Source organism: Lipotes vexillifer, unplaced genomic scaffold (genome assembly GCF_000442215.2).
Source record: "Lipotes vexillifer unplaced genomic scaffold, Lipotes_vexillifer_v1.1 scaffold732, whole genome shotgun sequence".
Taxonomy (NCBI): Eukaryota; Metazoa; Chordata; class Mammalia; order Artiodactyla; family Lipotidae; genus Lipotes; species Lipotes vexillifer.
In genome coordinates this window covers 1,719,216-1,737,601 of record NW_006792596.1, presented here as the reverse complement: position 1 = coordinate 1,737,601, position 18,386 = coordinate 1,719,216, and the positions used below count along the sequence as shown (strand labels likewise).

At 43.8% G+C, this 18,386-nt stretch overlaps 1 protein-coding gene across 2 annotated transcripts in view; it reads right to left on the bottom strand.

Moving 5' to 3' along the window:
- Nucleotides 1–5,780: 5,780 nt before the first annotated feature.
- Nucleotides 5,781–18,386, bottom strand: part of POPDC1 (popeye domain cAMP effector 1) — a 39,944-nt gene continuing 27,338 nt past the window's right edge. For both annotated transcript variants that reach the window (XM_007465769.1, XM_007465770.1), the window contains exon 8: nt 5,781–6,160. In XM_007465769.1, coding sequence (XP_007465831.1) covers nt 6,036–6,160 — 125 coding nt within the window. In that variant the 3' untranslated portion in view covers nt 5,781–6,035. The remainder of the gene's footprint in view (nt 6,161–18,386) is intronic.

Sequence of the window (18,386 nt, the reverse complement as noted above, 5' to 3'; positions counted from 1 at the left end):
GACCCCCCCCCCCCCCCGTTTTACTAGCTGGTTTGTTTTGGCAAAATCAATCTTTTTGAGCTTCCGTTCGATTGTCTTAACCACCTTCTAGGATTTCTGTGAAAATACTAAATTGTGTATTCTCTCACTTTTTCTTTTGGCTGCACAGCACATGGGATCTTAGTTCCCCAACCAGGGATTAGAACCCACCCCACCTGCCTTGGAAGCGCAGTCTTAACCACTGGACTACCAGGGAAGTCCCCTAACTCATGTATTTTAAATGCCTGTAACAGTCTTTTGTAAATAGTAGGCACTCAAGAGACAGCTATTATTATTCATCACATTATATTGTAATTATTCTTATAGCAAAATGTATCAATACTAATAAGGAAAAGAGTTAAAAGAGGTCAGATGAGAATAAAAATAGTGGGAAGCACAATGAAAAAGGTTAGCGAGGCCTCCATGATAACAGAAACCCTTTAAAGAGAAATGAGTTCGTTCTGTTTTCCGTGCATCACGGCCCCCATGGGAGGTAGGGCCTGAGGCTCAGCCCCAGGTCTGAGCTTTCTGCAGGGGACTCTGGGTTTCACCTTAGTCTCTGTCTGCACAAATGGCCTAATTATATGTAACCACCAGCGAATGGGAGCAGCTCTCAAGCTTTCATCATTTGCAGATAAATATCAAGAGGTAAATGGCGTTAATCATTTTCCTCTGAAGGCTCCCTTTGTCTGTGAGCTGGGTTTTGGTTGTGGGACCTCATTTACTCAGCTGTGAGATAGTTTAGCTTCGTTCAAACCACGTTTGCTTCTGCTGGTCTTGTCATGCAAGAAGTCGGAGGGTGAAATCCCCAGCCACAAGGCTTTGTCCCCAGGAGCGGGCCCGGGGCTGGTCCCGCAATGTGGAGTCCTGCCTGTACCGAGCAGCTGGACCAGGCAAATGGGGCAGAAAAGCAGAAAGCTTCGCTGCATGCCAGGAAGCCGTGAATTCTCTCATGACAGGATAATGAAGGAGGCTGGGAGAGCTTGACAGTCATTCGGGTTATGTCTGCCCCTAGTAGATAGCAAGGAATTTTTTTTTTTAATGTAGGACCTTGTTGTTCATCTGTTTTATATATAGTAGTGTGTATCTGCGAATCCCAAACTCCTACTTTATCCCTCCCCCGTCCCCTTTCCCTTTTGCTAACCATAAGTTTGTTTTCTGTCTGTGAGTCTGTTTCTGTTTTGTAAGTTCATTTGTATCATATTCGAGATTCCACATATAAGTTATATCATACATTTGTCTTCTCTGTCTGACTTGACTTCACTTAGTATGATAATCTCTATGTCCATCCATGTTGCTGCAGCAAGGAAATATTGATGTAGTGTGTTCATTCATATTTATTCATCAAACATACACCTTAGCAGAAAATTTTTTACATATTGGTGACATGGCTTATTGAGAAAGAATTAATTACTTTGCTTGTCATGTAAGATGCCTCTTCTAGTTGGGTCTAGTCTTGGGGCTGATCAGGGCAAGTTTATTAGGTGCCAAGGACCTACTGTCAAGGGCCAAGAGATGGGCTGCCCAGTTCCCTTTCCAACACCAAGCACGGGTGATGGGAGGAGAGAAGGTTTCTCCGTGAATAGAATAGACCCAGGGGAGGGGTTCTGGCTCCTCTATGTGACCCCTTGTGTTGTTGAATCTCATAAAACTAGAAGAGAATGTTCAGATACAGTGTATTAAAAAGTTGAAATCTATCCTCACAGTGTAACTCTGGAGGCTTCTCAATCGCTGCATCCAGGCAACACTGCCCACTGCCTCGTGGCCCTTTCTTTTCACGGCCAAAGGCAGCAAGATGGCAGGCTTTTGAAACTAAGTGGAACTGACTGAAGAGCATGCCCTCTGCAGGTCTGCTCAGATTACCTAAACCAGAGAAATTCACGTAACCTCTGAAGGTTCTTGAACCTTTGGGCATGGCGTTAGGGCAAATCAGCTACATGTAAGAGACATGAAATTAAAAATATGCACATATTCCAAGTAAGAAATTTATTTGATCAAATGACAATATATGAAGATATTTTAAACTGTAAGGCTCCATTCAGTCGAAATGTAAATTTATTATAAAATAAAATGGTATCAGTGTAAATGGCACCTAAAAGCAGAAAGAATGCGATCCCTATAAATAATGTGTCTGTAAAAACCATTCACAAAATCCTTGTGTACTTTAAAACTAGATTGCAAGTATATCGGTAAAATCTGTAAATAGTACTTAAAGTGGGTTTCTTAAATTTCCCTTACAATATGTTGTTACATACAAGGTACTTGGGGTCCTGTGATGATCAGAGCATGGCTACCATGAGTGAGAAGGTGTGTCCCGAGTGCATGGCAACCTCGAGTTCCCTGCACAGTGTCCTATCCCTTCACATCCTTGGGAATTTGAATTGAGTGGGTGGGAATTTCTAATCACTCTAGTTGGGGATAATTAGAAAAAGAGGTTGAGAAACCAGGGTTGGAAAGAGGGAAGGGAGGGGAAACAAGGTCAACGGTTTCTGCAGAGCAGCTTTAGAAGTGACCAAGAAGGGCTTCCCTGGTGGTGCAGTGGTTGGGAGTCCGCCTGCCGAGGCAGGGGACACGGGTTGGTGCCCAGGTCCGCAAAGATACCATGTGCCGCGGAGCGGCTGGGCCCGTGAGCCGTGGCCGCTGAGCCTGCGCGTCCGGAGCCTGTGCTCCGCAACGGGAGAGGCCACAGCAGTGAGAGGCCCGCGTATCGCAAAAAAAAAAAAAGGAAAGAAATGACCAAGAAAATGGATTTTAAATATAATAATAACAGTGAATCCTTGGAGCTGTACTTCAGGGTCTGCACCAAGCCCCAAGGGTTGGGACTGACCAGCCTTCCCAAGTGCTCGGCCAGGAGCCACCATGCACTAGCATGAAATCTTTGCTGGCAGGCAAGGTCATCACCTGGGTACACTGGAGACAGGGCAGAGTATGTAGGTTACACAACTTTCCCTAAATATTTGTTTCCAGCATCCAAGTGACTCTGCCTTTGGGGCCATGATAGGACCCGGGAGGCAGGAATCAGCAGCTCCAAGTTACAGAATCAGAAAAGCTTCAGGCATATGGAAGGAGAACCAGACACAAAGAAGGTGGCGTCTCCCAGTGGGCACAGCATTAAAGTGAAATGGACCATAGGGAGAAACGGAAAAGATCCCAGGAAGCTAAGGATGGTAAGTGAAAAAGTAATTATGTAGCACCCATTATTACTAATTTAAGATCTAGAAACATCATAGGGTTTGTGCTATTAATTTATAAATATAATATTTATGAGGGCTTGCAAAATATAACTGACATACATTCTGGTATAAACGTTACAGTCCAGCTTCATACAACGGACTTGATGTTACATTTAAACGTAGTAGATTTGGGGTAATATACAGAATAATTTTTGCAGACCATTTTCTGGACCTTGGTCACACAGCTAAGTGAAGGCCAAAGAACACAGGAAGCATCTCATTGGTGGCTTTGGCAGCAAACATGTTTTTTATCTATGCGTTATACGAAGATACACTTGTTCATTTGTATACATAAATTTATAAAAATTATCCATAGGAGATCTTTTATGTTTTCTTATCTGCTTCTTTGCTATCAAGTCTAGTGGGAAGACTACTCAATGTCTTCAGCTCCTTTTCTCTGAGACTAACTGTTGTCCTTAGAGGGATGTATTTTAAAATAGTTTCGTGTTTCCCATTCAAGCTAAATGGCTCTTTGAAGATTCCTAATCTTTTTTTCTTTTTTTGCGGTACGCGGGCCTCTCACTGCTGTGGCCTCTCCCGTTGCGGAGCACAGGCTCCGGACGCGCAGGCCCAGCGGCCATGGCTCACGGGCCCAGCCGCTCCGCGGCATGTGGGATCTTCCCAGACCGGGGCACGAACCCGCGTCCCCTGCATCGGCAGGCGGACTCTCAACCACTGTGCCACCAGGGAAGCCCAAGACTCCTAACCTTGAAATTACAATCTTCCTTATCAATGGCACTGATGTGCACACGTTTTAATAAAACCAGTAAATGACTTCATATCACCTAATTTTAGCAGTGTGCTTTTAAACATGTTTGTTCCCAGCACTGTAGAAAAGAACCTCCAAACACATCCAGGCTGATCATTAGAGATGACACCCTCTGTTGTCTGTGGTTGACAAAGTGAGACAAACCTGAATGTGGGTCAGGGTTAGAAAACCTCAAGGTTCTGTGGATTCACAGAACATTAAAAACATGGCTTTAGCAGCATCTAAAATTACTTTCTACTCAGAGAAGGATGTAATATCTAATTATAGAGTGATTTTGTAAATTAGGTCTTATGCATGTGTAAACTCAATGGCCTACATAGCTTCACTCCAATAGTTAAAGGAAAGCAGTATTAACACCATTACCTTATATACTTGATTTGGGCATTGAAAGAAAGAGTTCAACCTATTATATCTTTATAGTCTTAAAGCCAAGGCAAAGTCATTCACCTTTGTTTCATTTCCCCAAATAAATTTCTAATTTAGCAAACAGAAGAGACCACTATAGTGGGAAAGTGAAATCAGCCTTTCTACTGTGAGGCTAATAAGCCAGCATTTGATGAATATGTTAGGAGCTGGATACCCAGTCTGTGGAAGTTTTCTCAGTGAGTGACCAAGCATGTAAATTTGACTCAAGTGAAATTACTAAAATAACTGGCTTTAAAAAATGAGTTTAGGAAAATGAGGTGACCCTGGAGTAGCTTATTTTTATATCTCCTCTCACAGAAATTACCTCTTGGCAAAAGATGCTTTTGGCTTAGCTCACCTGAAAATAATTTCACTTGGAACTTTTCTTAGCTGTTTAACATAATGGGACTGACTCAAAGTTGGTTCCAGTGGATGACACAAAATAAAGGTAGTGGGGCATGATGGAGCACAGCCCATCAGGGGGCTTCCCCCAACTAGGTGGCCTGGTGGAGGGCCACAGTCACACTGACCCGCTGGATGATTTAAGCAAACTTCGAATTTCCCAAATACCACCATGTCTGGAATGCAGGCCCTCACATCACTATCTAGGCTGGGCGATCATGGCAGAGCTTGTGGTGGACCGTCTGCCCGCACACAGCTGTGTCCTTGTTTGCATCTCTGGCACCTGGTCCCTGGCACACACAGTAAGGAGACATCTATGGACCTGGAGGAACCATCTGCATGTCAGAATAGCAGCTGAAGTGTGCAGCGGCTCCGTCAGCCTCGCATTCTGCGACACTTTTTTGGCCACTTGACTCTCCAGTCCTCCCGCCCCAAGGAACGTGCTTCCCACAGCAGAGTGTGGGGCAACCTGGGCTGGTTTAGCCAAAGGCCGACCCCAGGCTCAGAACCTCTTCCACTGTTAACGTTTCCAGCTTTAGGGTTCAGCCCAACTTCCAAACAGCATAATATAAGGGTAATGTGAGCAAAGTCTGACGAGCTTTGTTCATTATCAAGCTATCCACACAATGCCCACAAAAGGAAGGCAGTCTAGTAGAATGACGTGTCTGGCCTGAGAGAAAAATATGCATGAATCGCATCACACCTTTCTTTAAAATTTTCCAGCCAAAAAATCAACTGAGTGAAGCCTGAGATTCCTTGCTTTTTAATGTTACCTCAGCCTCAATTTCGAACTTACATTGTTTGTTAAAACTATCAAACGGACAGCCCCATTGCCACGGCAGAGAAAAAACTGTCTCTGACGAAAAGGAAGAGCTCGGAAACATAAGTGAAGGCATTTGCAATGAAAAAGCGCTAAGATTTTTTTAAGTTAAATGATAACATATCTAGAAAACACTGTGAAAATATATCTCTCAAAAATAGCACTCGGTTTAGTCAGAAGGCTCAGTGGAACAGAAAGCTGACCAGTAAAAAGAGAAGATAACCTTCCCATGTTTTGAATCTCCCTCCCTTTCCTGCCCTCAGACTCTCCCAGGCTGGAAGTATCAATATTAAAGCAGAACAATTGAAAAGCTGTGAAAAAGTGCTGGTATTTTTCAGGATCTCTTCCAGACAGTTTCCCTCTTGGTAACGTGAATCCTCTCTTGGGATCAAGGCCAGCGACGAACTTGAAGCGTATTGGAGGACACGGGTTCAAAGACCTCATCATCGTTTTCCGCCCCTTCCTCTATTGGGATCATCTTCGCAGAGGCTCGCTGGTGTAGGGGTGACACATCTGTCAGAGACACAGAAAGAAGAACCACTTAACAGACAGCCTGCCCTGATGGTGGCCTGATAGATCAATGGCAAACTCCAAATAAGATAAAATTCTCTGGGCATCTATAGCTGTGGCACCAGGAATGCAGTTTCCGTAAATACTGTATTTTTTTAAACTTAATTTTTATTTTATATTGGAATATAGTTGATTTACAATGTTGTGTTAGTTTCAGGTGTACAGCAAAGTGACTCAGTTATACATATATGTATATCCACTCTTTTTCAGATTCTTTTCCCAGAGAGCTTATTACAGAATATTGAGTAGCGTTCCCTGTGCTCTACAGGAGGACCTTGTTGATTATCCGTTTTATATATAGCAGTGTGTATGTTAATCCCAAACTCCTAATTTATCCCTCCCCCCCCCCACACCTTTCCCCTCTGGTAACCATAAGTTTGTTTTCAAAGTCTGTGAGTCTGTTTCTGTTTTGTAAATAAGTTCATTTGTATTAGTTTTTTAGATTCCACATATGTGATATCACATGATATTTGTGCTTCTCTGGCTTACTTCACTTAGTATGATAATCTCTAGGTCCCTCCATGTTCCTGCAAGTGGCGTTATTTCATTTTTGTGGCTAATATTCCATGTATATATGTATCACATCTTCTTTATTCATTCCTCTGTTGATGGACATTTAGGTGGCTTCCATGTCTTGGCTATTGTAAATAGTGCTGCAGTGAACATTGGGGTGCATATACCTTTTTGAACTATGGTTTTCTCTGGATATATGCCCAGGAGTGGGATTGCAGAATCATACGGTAGCTCTATTTTTAGTTTAAGGAACCTCCATACTGTTTTCCATGCTGGCTGCAACAATTTACGTTCCCACCAACAATGTAGGAGGCTTCCCTTTTCTCCACACCCTCTCCAGTATTTATTATTTGTAGACTTTTTGATGATGGCTGTTCTGACTGGTGTGAGATGATACCTCCTAGTTTTGATTTGCATTTCCGTAATAATTAGCAACATTGAGCATCTTGTCATATGGCTTTTGGCCATCTGTATATCTTCTTTGGAGAAGTGTCTATGTAAATATTCTGCCCACTTTTTTTTTTTTTTTTTTTTGCGGTACGCGGGCCTGTCACTGTTGTGGCCTCTCCCGTTGCAGAGCACAGGCTCTGGACGCGCAGGCTCAGCGGCCATGGCTCACGGGCCCAGCCGCTCCGCGGCATGTGGGATCTTCCCGGACCAGGGCACGAACCCGCGTACCCTGCATTGCCAGGTGGACTCTCAACCACTGTGCCACCAGGGAAGCCCTGCCCATTTTTTGATTGGATTTTTTTTTTTTTTATTGAGCTGCATGAGCTGTTTGTATATTTTGGAGATTAATCCCTTGTTGGTTGCGCCATTTGCAAATATTTTCTCCCATTCTGTAGGTTGTCTTTTGGGTTTTTTTATGGTTTCCTTTGCTGTGCAAAAGCTTTTAAATTTAATTAGGTCCCATTTGTTTATTTTTGTTATTATTTCTATTACTCTAGGTGACTGATCCAAAAATATATTGCTGTGATTTATGTCAAAGTGTGTCCTACCTATGTTCTCCTCTAGGAGTTTTATAGTATCTGGTCTTACATTTAGGTCTTTAATCCATTTTGAGTTTATTTTTGTGCATGGTGTTAGAGAAGGTTTGAATTCCATTCTTTTACATGTAGCTGTCCAGTTTTCCCAGCACCAGTTATTGAAGAGACTGTCTTTTCTCCATTGTATAGTCTTACCTCCTTTGTCATAAATTAATTGACCATAGGTGCATGGTTTATTGCTGGAATTTCTATCCTGTTCCATTGATCTATATTTCTGTTTTTGTGCCACTACCATACTGTTCTGATTACCATAGCTTTGTAATAGTATAGTCTGAAGTCAGGGAGCCTGATTCCTCCAGCTCCGTTTTTCTTTCTCAAGATTACTTTGGCTATTTGAGGTCTTTTGTGTTTCCATACAAATTTTAAAATATTTTGTTCTAGTTCTGTGAAAAATGCCATTGGTACTTTGATAGAGATTGCATTGAATCTGTAGATTGCCTTGGGGAGAATAGTCATTTAACCATATTGATTCTTCCATTCCAAGAACACAGTGTATCTTTCCATCTGTTTGTGTCATCTTTGATTTCTTTCATCAGTGTCTTATAGTTTTCAAAGTACAGGTCTTTTGCCTCCTTAGGTAAGTTTATTCCTAGGTATTTCATTCTTTTTGATGCAATGGTATATGGGAGTTTTCTTTCTTTTTTTAAAAAAATAAACTTATTTATTTTATTTATTATTTTTGGCTGTGTTGGGTCTTCGTTGCTGCACGCGGGATTTCTGTAGTTGCGGTGAGTGGGGGGGCTACTCTTCGTTGTAGTGTGTGGGCTTCTCATTGCAGTGGCTTCTCTTGTTGTGGAGCATGGGCTCTAGGAGCGTGGACTTCAGCAGATGTGGCTCGTGGGCTCCAGTAGTTGTGACTCACGGGCTATAGAGCACAGGCTCAGTAGTTGTGGCACACGGGCTTAGTTGCTCCGCGGCATGTGGGATCTTCCCAGACCAGGGCTCAAACCCGTGTCCCCTGCATTGGCAGGCGGATTCTTAACCACTGTGCCACCAGGGAAGCCCCATGGGAGTTTTCTTAATTTCTCTTTCTGATCTTTCTTTGTTAGTGTATAGACATGCAACAGATTTCTGTGTATTAATTTTGTTGTTTTTAAAACATTTTAAAAATATTTTATTTTATTTTTTTGGCTGCGTTGGGTCTTCATTGCTGTGTGTGGGCTTTCTTTAGTTGCGGCGAGGAGGGGCTACTCTTCATTGTGGTGCATGGCCTTCTCATTGCAGTGGCTTCCCTTGCTGTGGAGCACGGGCTCTAGGTGTGCAGGCTTCAGTAGTTGCAGCACGCAGGCTCAATAGTTGTGGCTTGTGGGCTCTAGAGCGCAGGCTCAGTAGTTGTGGCACATGGGCTTAGTTGCTCCATGGCATGTGGGATCTTCCCGGATCAGGGATCGAACCTGAGTCCCCTGCATTGGCAGGCGGATTCTTAAGCACTGCGCCACCAGGGAAGTCCCTCTGTATATTAATTTTGGATCCTGCAACTTTACCGAATTCATTGATGAGCTCTAGTAGTTTTCTGGTGACATCCTTAGGATTTTCTATGTATAGTATCATGTCATCTGCAAACAGTGACAGTTTTACTTCTTTTTTTCCAATTTGGATCCCTTTTATTTCTTTTTCTTCTCTGATTGCTGTGCATGCCAAATCATTTTGGATAAGACCAAATATCAAGGGCCTTTTGGCATGGACCAAATGTCTCCATGGACATTCTGGACAGGACCAAATATGACCAAATATCAAGGACCTTGGTGTGGACCAAATGTCTTATGGACCAAATGCAAGGCATGAAAGTCAAGAAGCCATTCTTAGTCTGTGAGAACAGATGTGGAGGGGATGCCACTGCAGATGCCTGGATGGTATGAGCTTCTCAAACATATGCAGCTCCCAGTGGGTTGCCCCAAGTTCTGCTTAGAACTCAGAATGCACACTCCTACAGTAACATCATACGTGGTGATTCGAGTCCCTTGAAGGCTGGCTTAAGTCCTAATTTCCCTAAAGAATGGTTCTACTCCAAAATTATAGAACCTAACACCATCTGGAACACCACCTAAAAGAACATTTCTTTTTTTTTTTTTTTTTTTTTTTTGCGGTACGCGGGCCTCTCACTGCTGTGGCCTCTCCCATTGCGGAGCACAGGCTCCGGATGCGCAGGCCCAGTGGCTATGGCTCACGGGCCCAGCCGCTCCGCAGCATGTGTGATCTTCCCGGACCGGGGCACGAACCCATGTCCCCTGCATCGGCAGGCGGACTCTCAACCACTGCGCCACCAGGGAAGCCCTAAAAGAACATTTCTTGCCACCACCTGTCCAGCCACTACCTGGACTGACAGGGGGAGAGGGAGAGAGAGAAGGTGGTGAGAAGGAGAATCCAAGCATGCAGGAGGCAAGAGCCGGGTGGAGGAAATAAATCCCAAATTGTAGCAGATAAGAAACCAAACAATAACTCACACGTTCTGTCCATCCCTCATTTGTTCATGCATTCACCAAATGCTAATTGAGCATCTACTGTAATGGACACCATGCTTGATGCAGAAAAAACCATTATCTAACAGTAAGAGTAAAAGGTATTATAAATGGGTACATGGGCTTCTCAAGGTGCCTAATATTACAGCAAACTCTTCCATACTGTTCCCACGTTCCGTGTCAGGCTCCACTTTGTCAGGGTCTCCCTTGGCCCTACCCATGCCTGTGCCAGATTCTTGCTTTGCCCTCCAGTAGGGCGGGGTCAGTTAGCAATCAATCAACCAGCAAACGCTGAACTCAGGCTGGGGGTGAGGTTGATGATGGAGGAACAATGGGTGAAATCTGACTCTTCAAATACTTGCTGTACAGCAAAGGACAGTAGCAGGATTCTATGAAGACACAATGCAGAAAGGCTACAAGAAATTTATCAAGATCAGCTGTTAATCCCTGGCCAGAGTCAGCTGCAGACCAGAGGGTGCAGCAACCCTGAGAGCGTTCAGAGAGGAGGAGGGGTGGGGGCCGGCCGTGTGCTCCACGCGTGGATGGAGTGTGGGAGGCAGTGAACGGTGGTCAGGACCAGAGGTTCAGGAAACACTTCCAGGGGTCAGATCCTTGCTGTGCCGCTTCCTGGCCGTGTGGCCTGTCCTCCATTACTAAACCTCTCTAGGCCTGTTTCCCTGTCTGTGGAAAGGACCTGCCTCATGGGGTTGTTGGGAGGATTAAACAAAATAATGGAATGTGCTTGGCACGGTGCTGGGCACATAGGAAATGTCACTGTCACTTTTTTCAAGATATATATATTTTTCATTTCACATTTATTCATTTCAATGAAAAGTATACTACATTGCTTACTTTATTGATAGAATTTTGAGATCAGGATAAAGATACCTGGGAAATTGACTTTTGGGGGCCTGATATGTACACATCTTGGGGGGAGGCTCTGTGTGTTCCTTCCATTGACAGCTTCGGAATCAACGTGGCCATTGTTAGGAGAGGACATTAATATCATATTTAGCAAGAAATGATTCGTTTACATATAAATTATTTTAACTTAAGAAGTCTCTTTGGCATATATGACATTTATCACTGTTTTCCAGTTAAAGATTCACATAACATCATTACATAAACATTAAAAAAAACTTTTTGTTAATTTTATCGAAGTATAGTTGAGGTAATTATGTAAGTTACAGGTGTACATTATAGTGATTCACAATTTGTAAAGGTTATATTCCACTTAGTTATTATAAAATATCAGCTATATTCCTGTGCTGTACAATATATACTTGTAGCTTATTTATACAAATAGTTTGTGCCTCTTGACCTCCTATCCCTATCTTGTTCCTCCCCCTTCCCTCTCCCCACTGGTAACCACTAGTTCTCTATAAGTCTGTTTTTTCTTTTTTTGTTATATTCACTAGTTTGTCGTATTTTTTAGATTCCACACATAAGTGATCTCACACAGTATTTGTCTTTATCTGACTTATTTCACGCAGCATACCTTCCAAGTCCCCCCATGTTGTTGCAAATGGCAACATTTCATTCTTTTTTATGGCTGAGGTTTTTTGGGGGGGTGGGAGGAAGCAATAAGTTACATACAATAACTGTCATTTAATTATTAACTCTACAGTCATTGCCATACATCTGGGGAGATGCCCTGATCCACAACCACATCTTCCAACATGAAAAGATCATAATTACGCAGGGCTGGACTTCGGCAGAGCTAGTGTGTTTGTTTTATATACATGGAAATTGTTCACTTTCCAACATTTACAGTCAGTTAAAATACTGAATTTCCAGAGAGACAACTACTGATGTAAACGGTAGAAAATCACCCTCGATTAAAATAGTCCAAGAACACAATTCTGCCTCTGAGCACAGCAAGGGAGAATCTCTCAGACACGTTCTTTTTATCCTTTTTTACACAGGTGACAGCAGACATACCAAACGTAACCTCAGATTCGCATGTCTACTCAAATGGCAACGTGACCTATCTGTGAGACCTTGGGCAGGTCACTTCACCTCTCCGTGCCTCAATTTCTCTATCTGTAAAATAGAAATCATAATAATACCATTTACTTCACATGGTGGTTAAGAGGATTACATGACTCAACACTTGTTAAGTCCTTACATCTGTGCCTAGGATGTTATAATCCTTTTGTAAATGTAAGTCAGTAAAATGAGTTAATAATAAGGCCTTAGGAGAGCAATGGCCTAAATCATTAGAAAACTTGTTAAAATTCATCGTCACTCATAGGAACAGCAAATAAAGGAAATGGGACGTGTGCTCAAATAGGGGTTTGTGTTTCTCAATCTAAGAGTGCAGCAAAATTGTCTTTTTTTTTTTAAGAAAAAACAATAGCCATGGCTTCCATCATATTTCTAGCCTCAAGTTATGATTGGGTCTCATGAAATACTAACTTAGGCTGAGTATTTGCAGTCAGATAAAACCCTCAGAACAAGCAAGATGGCATGTCTAAGAGCATTATGCCAAATCCATTACGTAGAGCATTCAGACCTAACTGTACGACACACATAACACAAACACGCCCAACGCAGTTGGGCTGGGGAAGTGGGGGAAATTGGTTTGTAGTTTTTAAGCCCATCTGTCAAACCAGGGGGGACGTTCTGTGGTAATGTGAGGGTGCTGTGTCTACATCAGGGCCAAAACGTTATCTGCCCCCCTAACTACCTCACCGATCACTGCCTTTCCCATTGAGAGAGAATGGAGAGAGGACCCGATCCCACTGGAAATGACCTAGAGAAACTTTGTGAGAACTTTCAGCTTCTCTGTTGTTGACTGAAAAAAAAAAAAGCACACACTAAACGTTGAGAATTATGTTTTATTTGGCGGACAAAACTGAGGACTTAAGGCCCGGACACAGCCTCTCAGATAGATCGCTCTGGGAGATGGCTCCAAAGAGGGAAGGGAGAAGCCGGGATACGTAGGAGTTTTCGCAACAAAGACCAGGGAGTTAGAGCATCAAAAGATTACTGTTAATTAAAGGAAAAAAGACAGTGCAAGTTAAGGAAGTTAGCGCTTTTCTGGGTATGGGAAGAGGCAGGAGTCTGGGCTCACTGAAATCGTTCCTTTGCTATGCACCTCAGCTATCTGGGGCCAGGATCCTGTGCTTTCGCACCCTGAGTCCCCTCAGGGTGCACGGTCAGGGGGTGGCGGCAGCGGCAGACTGCTAGATGGCGGGCATCCTGTTTCTCTCCTGAGCTCCTTCAGGGCTCACCGTCAGGGTGGCGGTAACATCTTTTGTCTACTGATATGGCAGGCAACATTTTTTTTTTCACTGATACTGTAAAAGAATTTATTCTGTCCCCACTGTATTTACCTGGGAAAGGAAGAGCTGTAGTGCTTATGATGTAACGGTAAAAGATAGTCAAGCAAGAGTCATCCACAGTCCTGGGGTGACATCCAGGGGCCTCCTTCCCTTCTGGTCCAAGCTCTAGCAAACTCACCGCTCCCCAAATCCAGCCCATCCTTTTCCTTTTCTCCCCTTGCTTTTCTCTCCCTCCGACTGGTTTCTCCATTCTCCTCTCTACCCACCAATTTCCTATCCACTCCTCAAGGTGCGGTTCAAGCCCCACCTCCTTCCTCTGTAATCTTCCCTAATTCCTTCTGTGGGGGAGATTCTGTTCTCCACTGGACAACAAATACTTGCATCTCTCCCTTACTGGAGAACAAGCATTTTGAGGGCAGCCATCACTGCCTCTTCTCTCCTGCAGCCTCTCTGAAGCACCCACACATAGCCATGCCCTTGATAATTACTGAGTACATGAGAAAAATCCCTCCTCCGAAACTCTGCACGGGGCCTTCAGAAAGCCGATCCTGAGGACTTGGGAATATCACATGGCCATCAAACTGGATCTCTGATGGGTCAAGTCCCTGCCCTAGCAGTGGGGTGCCACCCGTGTCCCTCAAGCGCATGCAGGTCTCGGGTTACGGTAAAACGTCGCTATGGAAGGTGACTGTTATCACTATATTCGTTATCACGTCCCCTGAGGGAAATCACTTTCGTATCATTGATGATTCGACAGTGCTTACAGCACAGGCAGGAGTACCGTCCCCTCAAGTCAGCATCAGTGAAGTTTGTCAGTATCGTCACCTGCTACGAAGTTTCCATCCAATCAGCAAAGAGAATCCCCAAGTGACTACAAGGCTGAGAGGCTGGGTTAAATGTTGGGGAAATAAAAACGAATCAAACATAGTCTCTGCCTCTGTATCATTTTACGTCTCAGGAACTACATTGTACTTTCGGGAGCAATTCATTCTCACCGCATCCATGTCATTATTTCTAATTTATACTCAGAGACTAAAGCAAGGACAACCAGGACACCTATGAAGGAAATAGAGCCGGGGAGATGCTGTGGATGAACGCCTTTCCCACCAGGGCGGGACCCGCTCGGAAACAGATTTGGCCAGGGTAAACCAGGAGGCCCTGACGGCCCAGCGAGACTGCCAGCCCTTGTGTGCTTTCCACACAGAGAAGAGATGCCCTTTCAGCCTTTGTGGCTGCGTTAGGGCCCACCAGCCCCCCCACCCCCCAGTTCCCACCACAGTGCCTGCTGCTCTTCATCGGCAGATGTACTGGAAGGTGACGGGGACACCGTCTGACTTGTAGCCGCCGGAAGCCACCAGAGCCAGCCGGCTGCCTGACCCCTCGACAGGAATCAGAGTCGCAGAGAGAGTCCACTCTCTGTCTCAACCTCAGGGAGCCTAGCTTCTGTACCCCTAAGGGCCAAGTATGACGTTCACCTGGCCCAACCCGGGAACTGGCCACCGTCACGGCCAGGAGAAAGGCAGACTTCCCAGAGAAGGAGCTCACTCACCCTGGTGAACACCCAGTGTTCTCCGCCCTCCACAGGACACCTGCTGGTTCAGTGGAAAGATTCAGAGGTCATCACTGTGCTGCCAGAAATCATTTCTTTGTCCGCTAATAAATCCAAACCCAATTTGGAGTATGAACAACAAAGAAAAAAAGAATTCTGCTTTAAGGGGACTATCTTACATTACACAAGTTGAACATTAGTAAATTCTTTCTACAAGTTTGCCCAGTTCTTCATTAATCTTATGCATTGATGCATCCTCAGAACTTTGCCCAGAAGGCCCAATACCATCCCTAAGTAGGAGAACATGAGGAGAGAACAGAGGAAGAAATTGAGCTTATCTTTAGCCAAGTGCTTTTCAAATTACTTTTGCCCCTCGAGGACGTTACTGTGAGGTTCATGACCTCTGTATAATGCTTTACTTTTCAGTTAGCCCAAATTCTAGAGGGGCAAATAATTCCATATCCACAAATATTCCAGAAAACTGATTTTTATCCTTTTTCTATTAAAACCGCTTTCAGAGTTGGGAGACACAAGTGGTTAACTATATCCTTTGGTATTTATTATAATCAAGAAGAGATAATTAGCATTACTTTGGGCTATTAGCTATCAACACCGTCCAATTGGCTCTGGCTGCCAGTGAACACAGCTTATTCTAAAAGGATGTAAAACAAATGTCTTAGACTGAACTTCAATCCAGACTTATCAGGTGTGAAATTGTTAAACAGTTCCATGGAGTTACTGTTGCTTGGGGGATGTTTCATATTATACCATGTGACAAAAACGAAAAAAACCCAAAAACCATCCTGCCAAGAAGATGTACACATCCCTTCCATAGATAGCAAGGCCTGGAAAAGGCACAGCCAGCGGAGCAGAATTTACTCTGAGCTGTGGACCACGTTTGGTGTGTTCAGGTGGGAAAGAGAACGGGAACACCAGGCAGCCATCCTGAGGGTAAGAGAAAAACTCAAACTCAGAAACACGGGCTCTGAGCAAATGCAGAAGACAGACTTAGAGGTAAGAGCCCTGTACCAAACAGTGGACACCTCCACTCACGCCAGACCACAGTGGGTGACAACACTGGGGACACTCACAGGGGGCTTTGGATCTGGGAAAAGAGTCTCTTCTCAGCAGACCTGTTCAGGCAGTGGCTCGTGCTGGATCCTAGTTGAGAAGAAAAGGAGCTGCTGATTAAGACCCACTGTGCGTCCTTGAGGGTCATTGCCTGCAGGTGCAAACCAGCCAGGGGCCTCCACGGAGGATGGGCTCAGGCTGCCCTGCCAGGCCTTTTCCTGTCTTCCTAAAGTCCCGAGTTACAGAACCCCAGGAAGCCTTTTTCTACACAGACCACAGCGATCTTACATAAGAATCCATCGAAACTCTGCTATCCAAGTGGTAAAAAGTTAGGTAAGAGAAATTCCCTTTGATAGAACCCTATCCTTATTAAGCTTATTTCTATTTCCGGTGCTTATGATTACATGAGGGCCTAAGGGCCTCTCCTCACAGGAAAAAGTAAACAGACGTATTTGTTGTTCTTAAATCCAGAGTGAAGGTCACATGTGTTCCGGAGAATGAATAAGCGACCTCAAGTTTGATCTTCAAGTAAGTACAGGACCATGATACGAAGTTTGTCGAGTGACTTCTCGCTCTGCTTCAGAAATACACTTTTTAACAAGGAGTGACACTTTTGTAAACTATCCGATATAACGTGGTAAGATTTTTTCCCCCTTTTTTCTGTTAACTTTGATGACATTTACTTCATTCCTTTCAAAGTGTTATTTTTATTATGTTGAACCATCTGGCCAACTGCTTTAGCAAGTAACTAAAAACCTTACAGGGGATTAGAATTTTAATTAGATTATACATTTTTTGATGAATGGGGATGGGGAAAATTTTTTTTTTAGGCTGGGAAATGTCATTTTTTTTTTTTAACATCTTTATTGGAGTATAACTGCTTTACAATGGTGTGTCAGTTTCTGCTTTATAACAAAGTGAATCAGTTATACATATGTTCCCATATCTCTTCCCTCTTGCGTCTCCCTCCCTCCCAAGGGGAAAAATTTAATGGCTTCTTTGCTAGAAAGGATTATCATCCCCTTTCCTGCCTTTACCTACTTACATCATAAAACTTTTTTAGATTAAAAAAAAGAGGTTCTTTTCACTGAGGTCATAAGATTGTTTTAAATTGTAGAAACTGAATTTGGACTGAAGCTTTCTGAAAAAGGGCAGCTTTGGCCTTTGTACCTAATTTCCCTTGGAGGGACTCAGCACCAGCACTGAGGGACTCAAGCAAAGAAGTATACAGATTATTGCAATTACGGGGAGGAAGAGGAGGTTAGTGGCTCCTATGGGAGGTTCTCAGATCAGTTCCCGACTCCTCAGATGGGTGGTCGGGGCCCTGAGCTGCATGGCAACAGGTGTGAGTAGCCACGGAACAGCGGGAGTCCTGCAGCCCTTTTCTGCCCGAAAGAGAAAGCTTTAGGGCTGCAGAGCTGGTGGATAAACTCCGGGGAACAGGGAAGGCGGTTCCAGGATGGCAGCTGTGCAACAGACCCAGAGAATCACCAGTCCGGGGTGAGGTACGAGGGTGGGAAGCTCTGTGAGGAAGGTCTGAGAAAAAGAGGACACGGAATTGATGGCCTGAGAGAGCGGGGATGTGAGACCAAAAAGGCAAGGATAAGGAAAAAGAGAGGGCACCGGAGATGCCCGTAAAAACAGAAAGCAGTATGAAAAGGCATGGCTCAAAGGTGAAATAACTACTCAGAGTTTAAGGAGAAATGAAATGGATTCACCTGAAAGAAAAAGCAGCTTTAAGACACGGGGGATCTGGTGACTAAGACAGCCCTAAGAGCAAAGAGACAAAAAACTTCAGGGGAAAAAAAGGAGAGGCAAGGCATGAAGTAAACTGTAGTGTTATGTTTGTGTTTGACAAAAGGAGAATCCATTTGAACTTATTAGAAACAGTCTGCTTTGAAGAGATCAGGAATCATGACACTGGAACCTAAAGAAAGGGGTAGTCATAGCCCACTATTGGGTTCTGAATAAAGCATAATGTCCACACTATTTACTTGTTTTAAACTTTACAAAACAACCCACAGACAAAGCAAGGAAGACCTAACTGCAAAGAGAACAGACGTATTTAATACCTCTGAACCATAATTTAAAAATGGATAAGATGGTAATTTGCATAGTATGTGTATTTTACCACATTAAAACAATTTGAAAACAAAAGAGGGAACAGAAATGTATATGTTATCAACCTTGATTGTTTGAAAGTTAAAGAAGAGACAACAGTTTGAAGGTAGAAGGGGGAAAGAG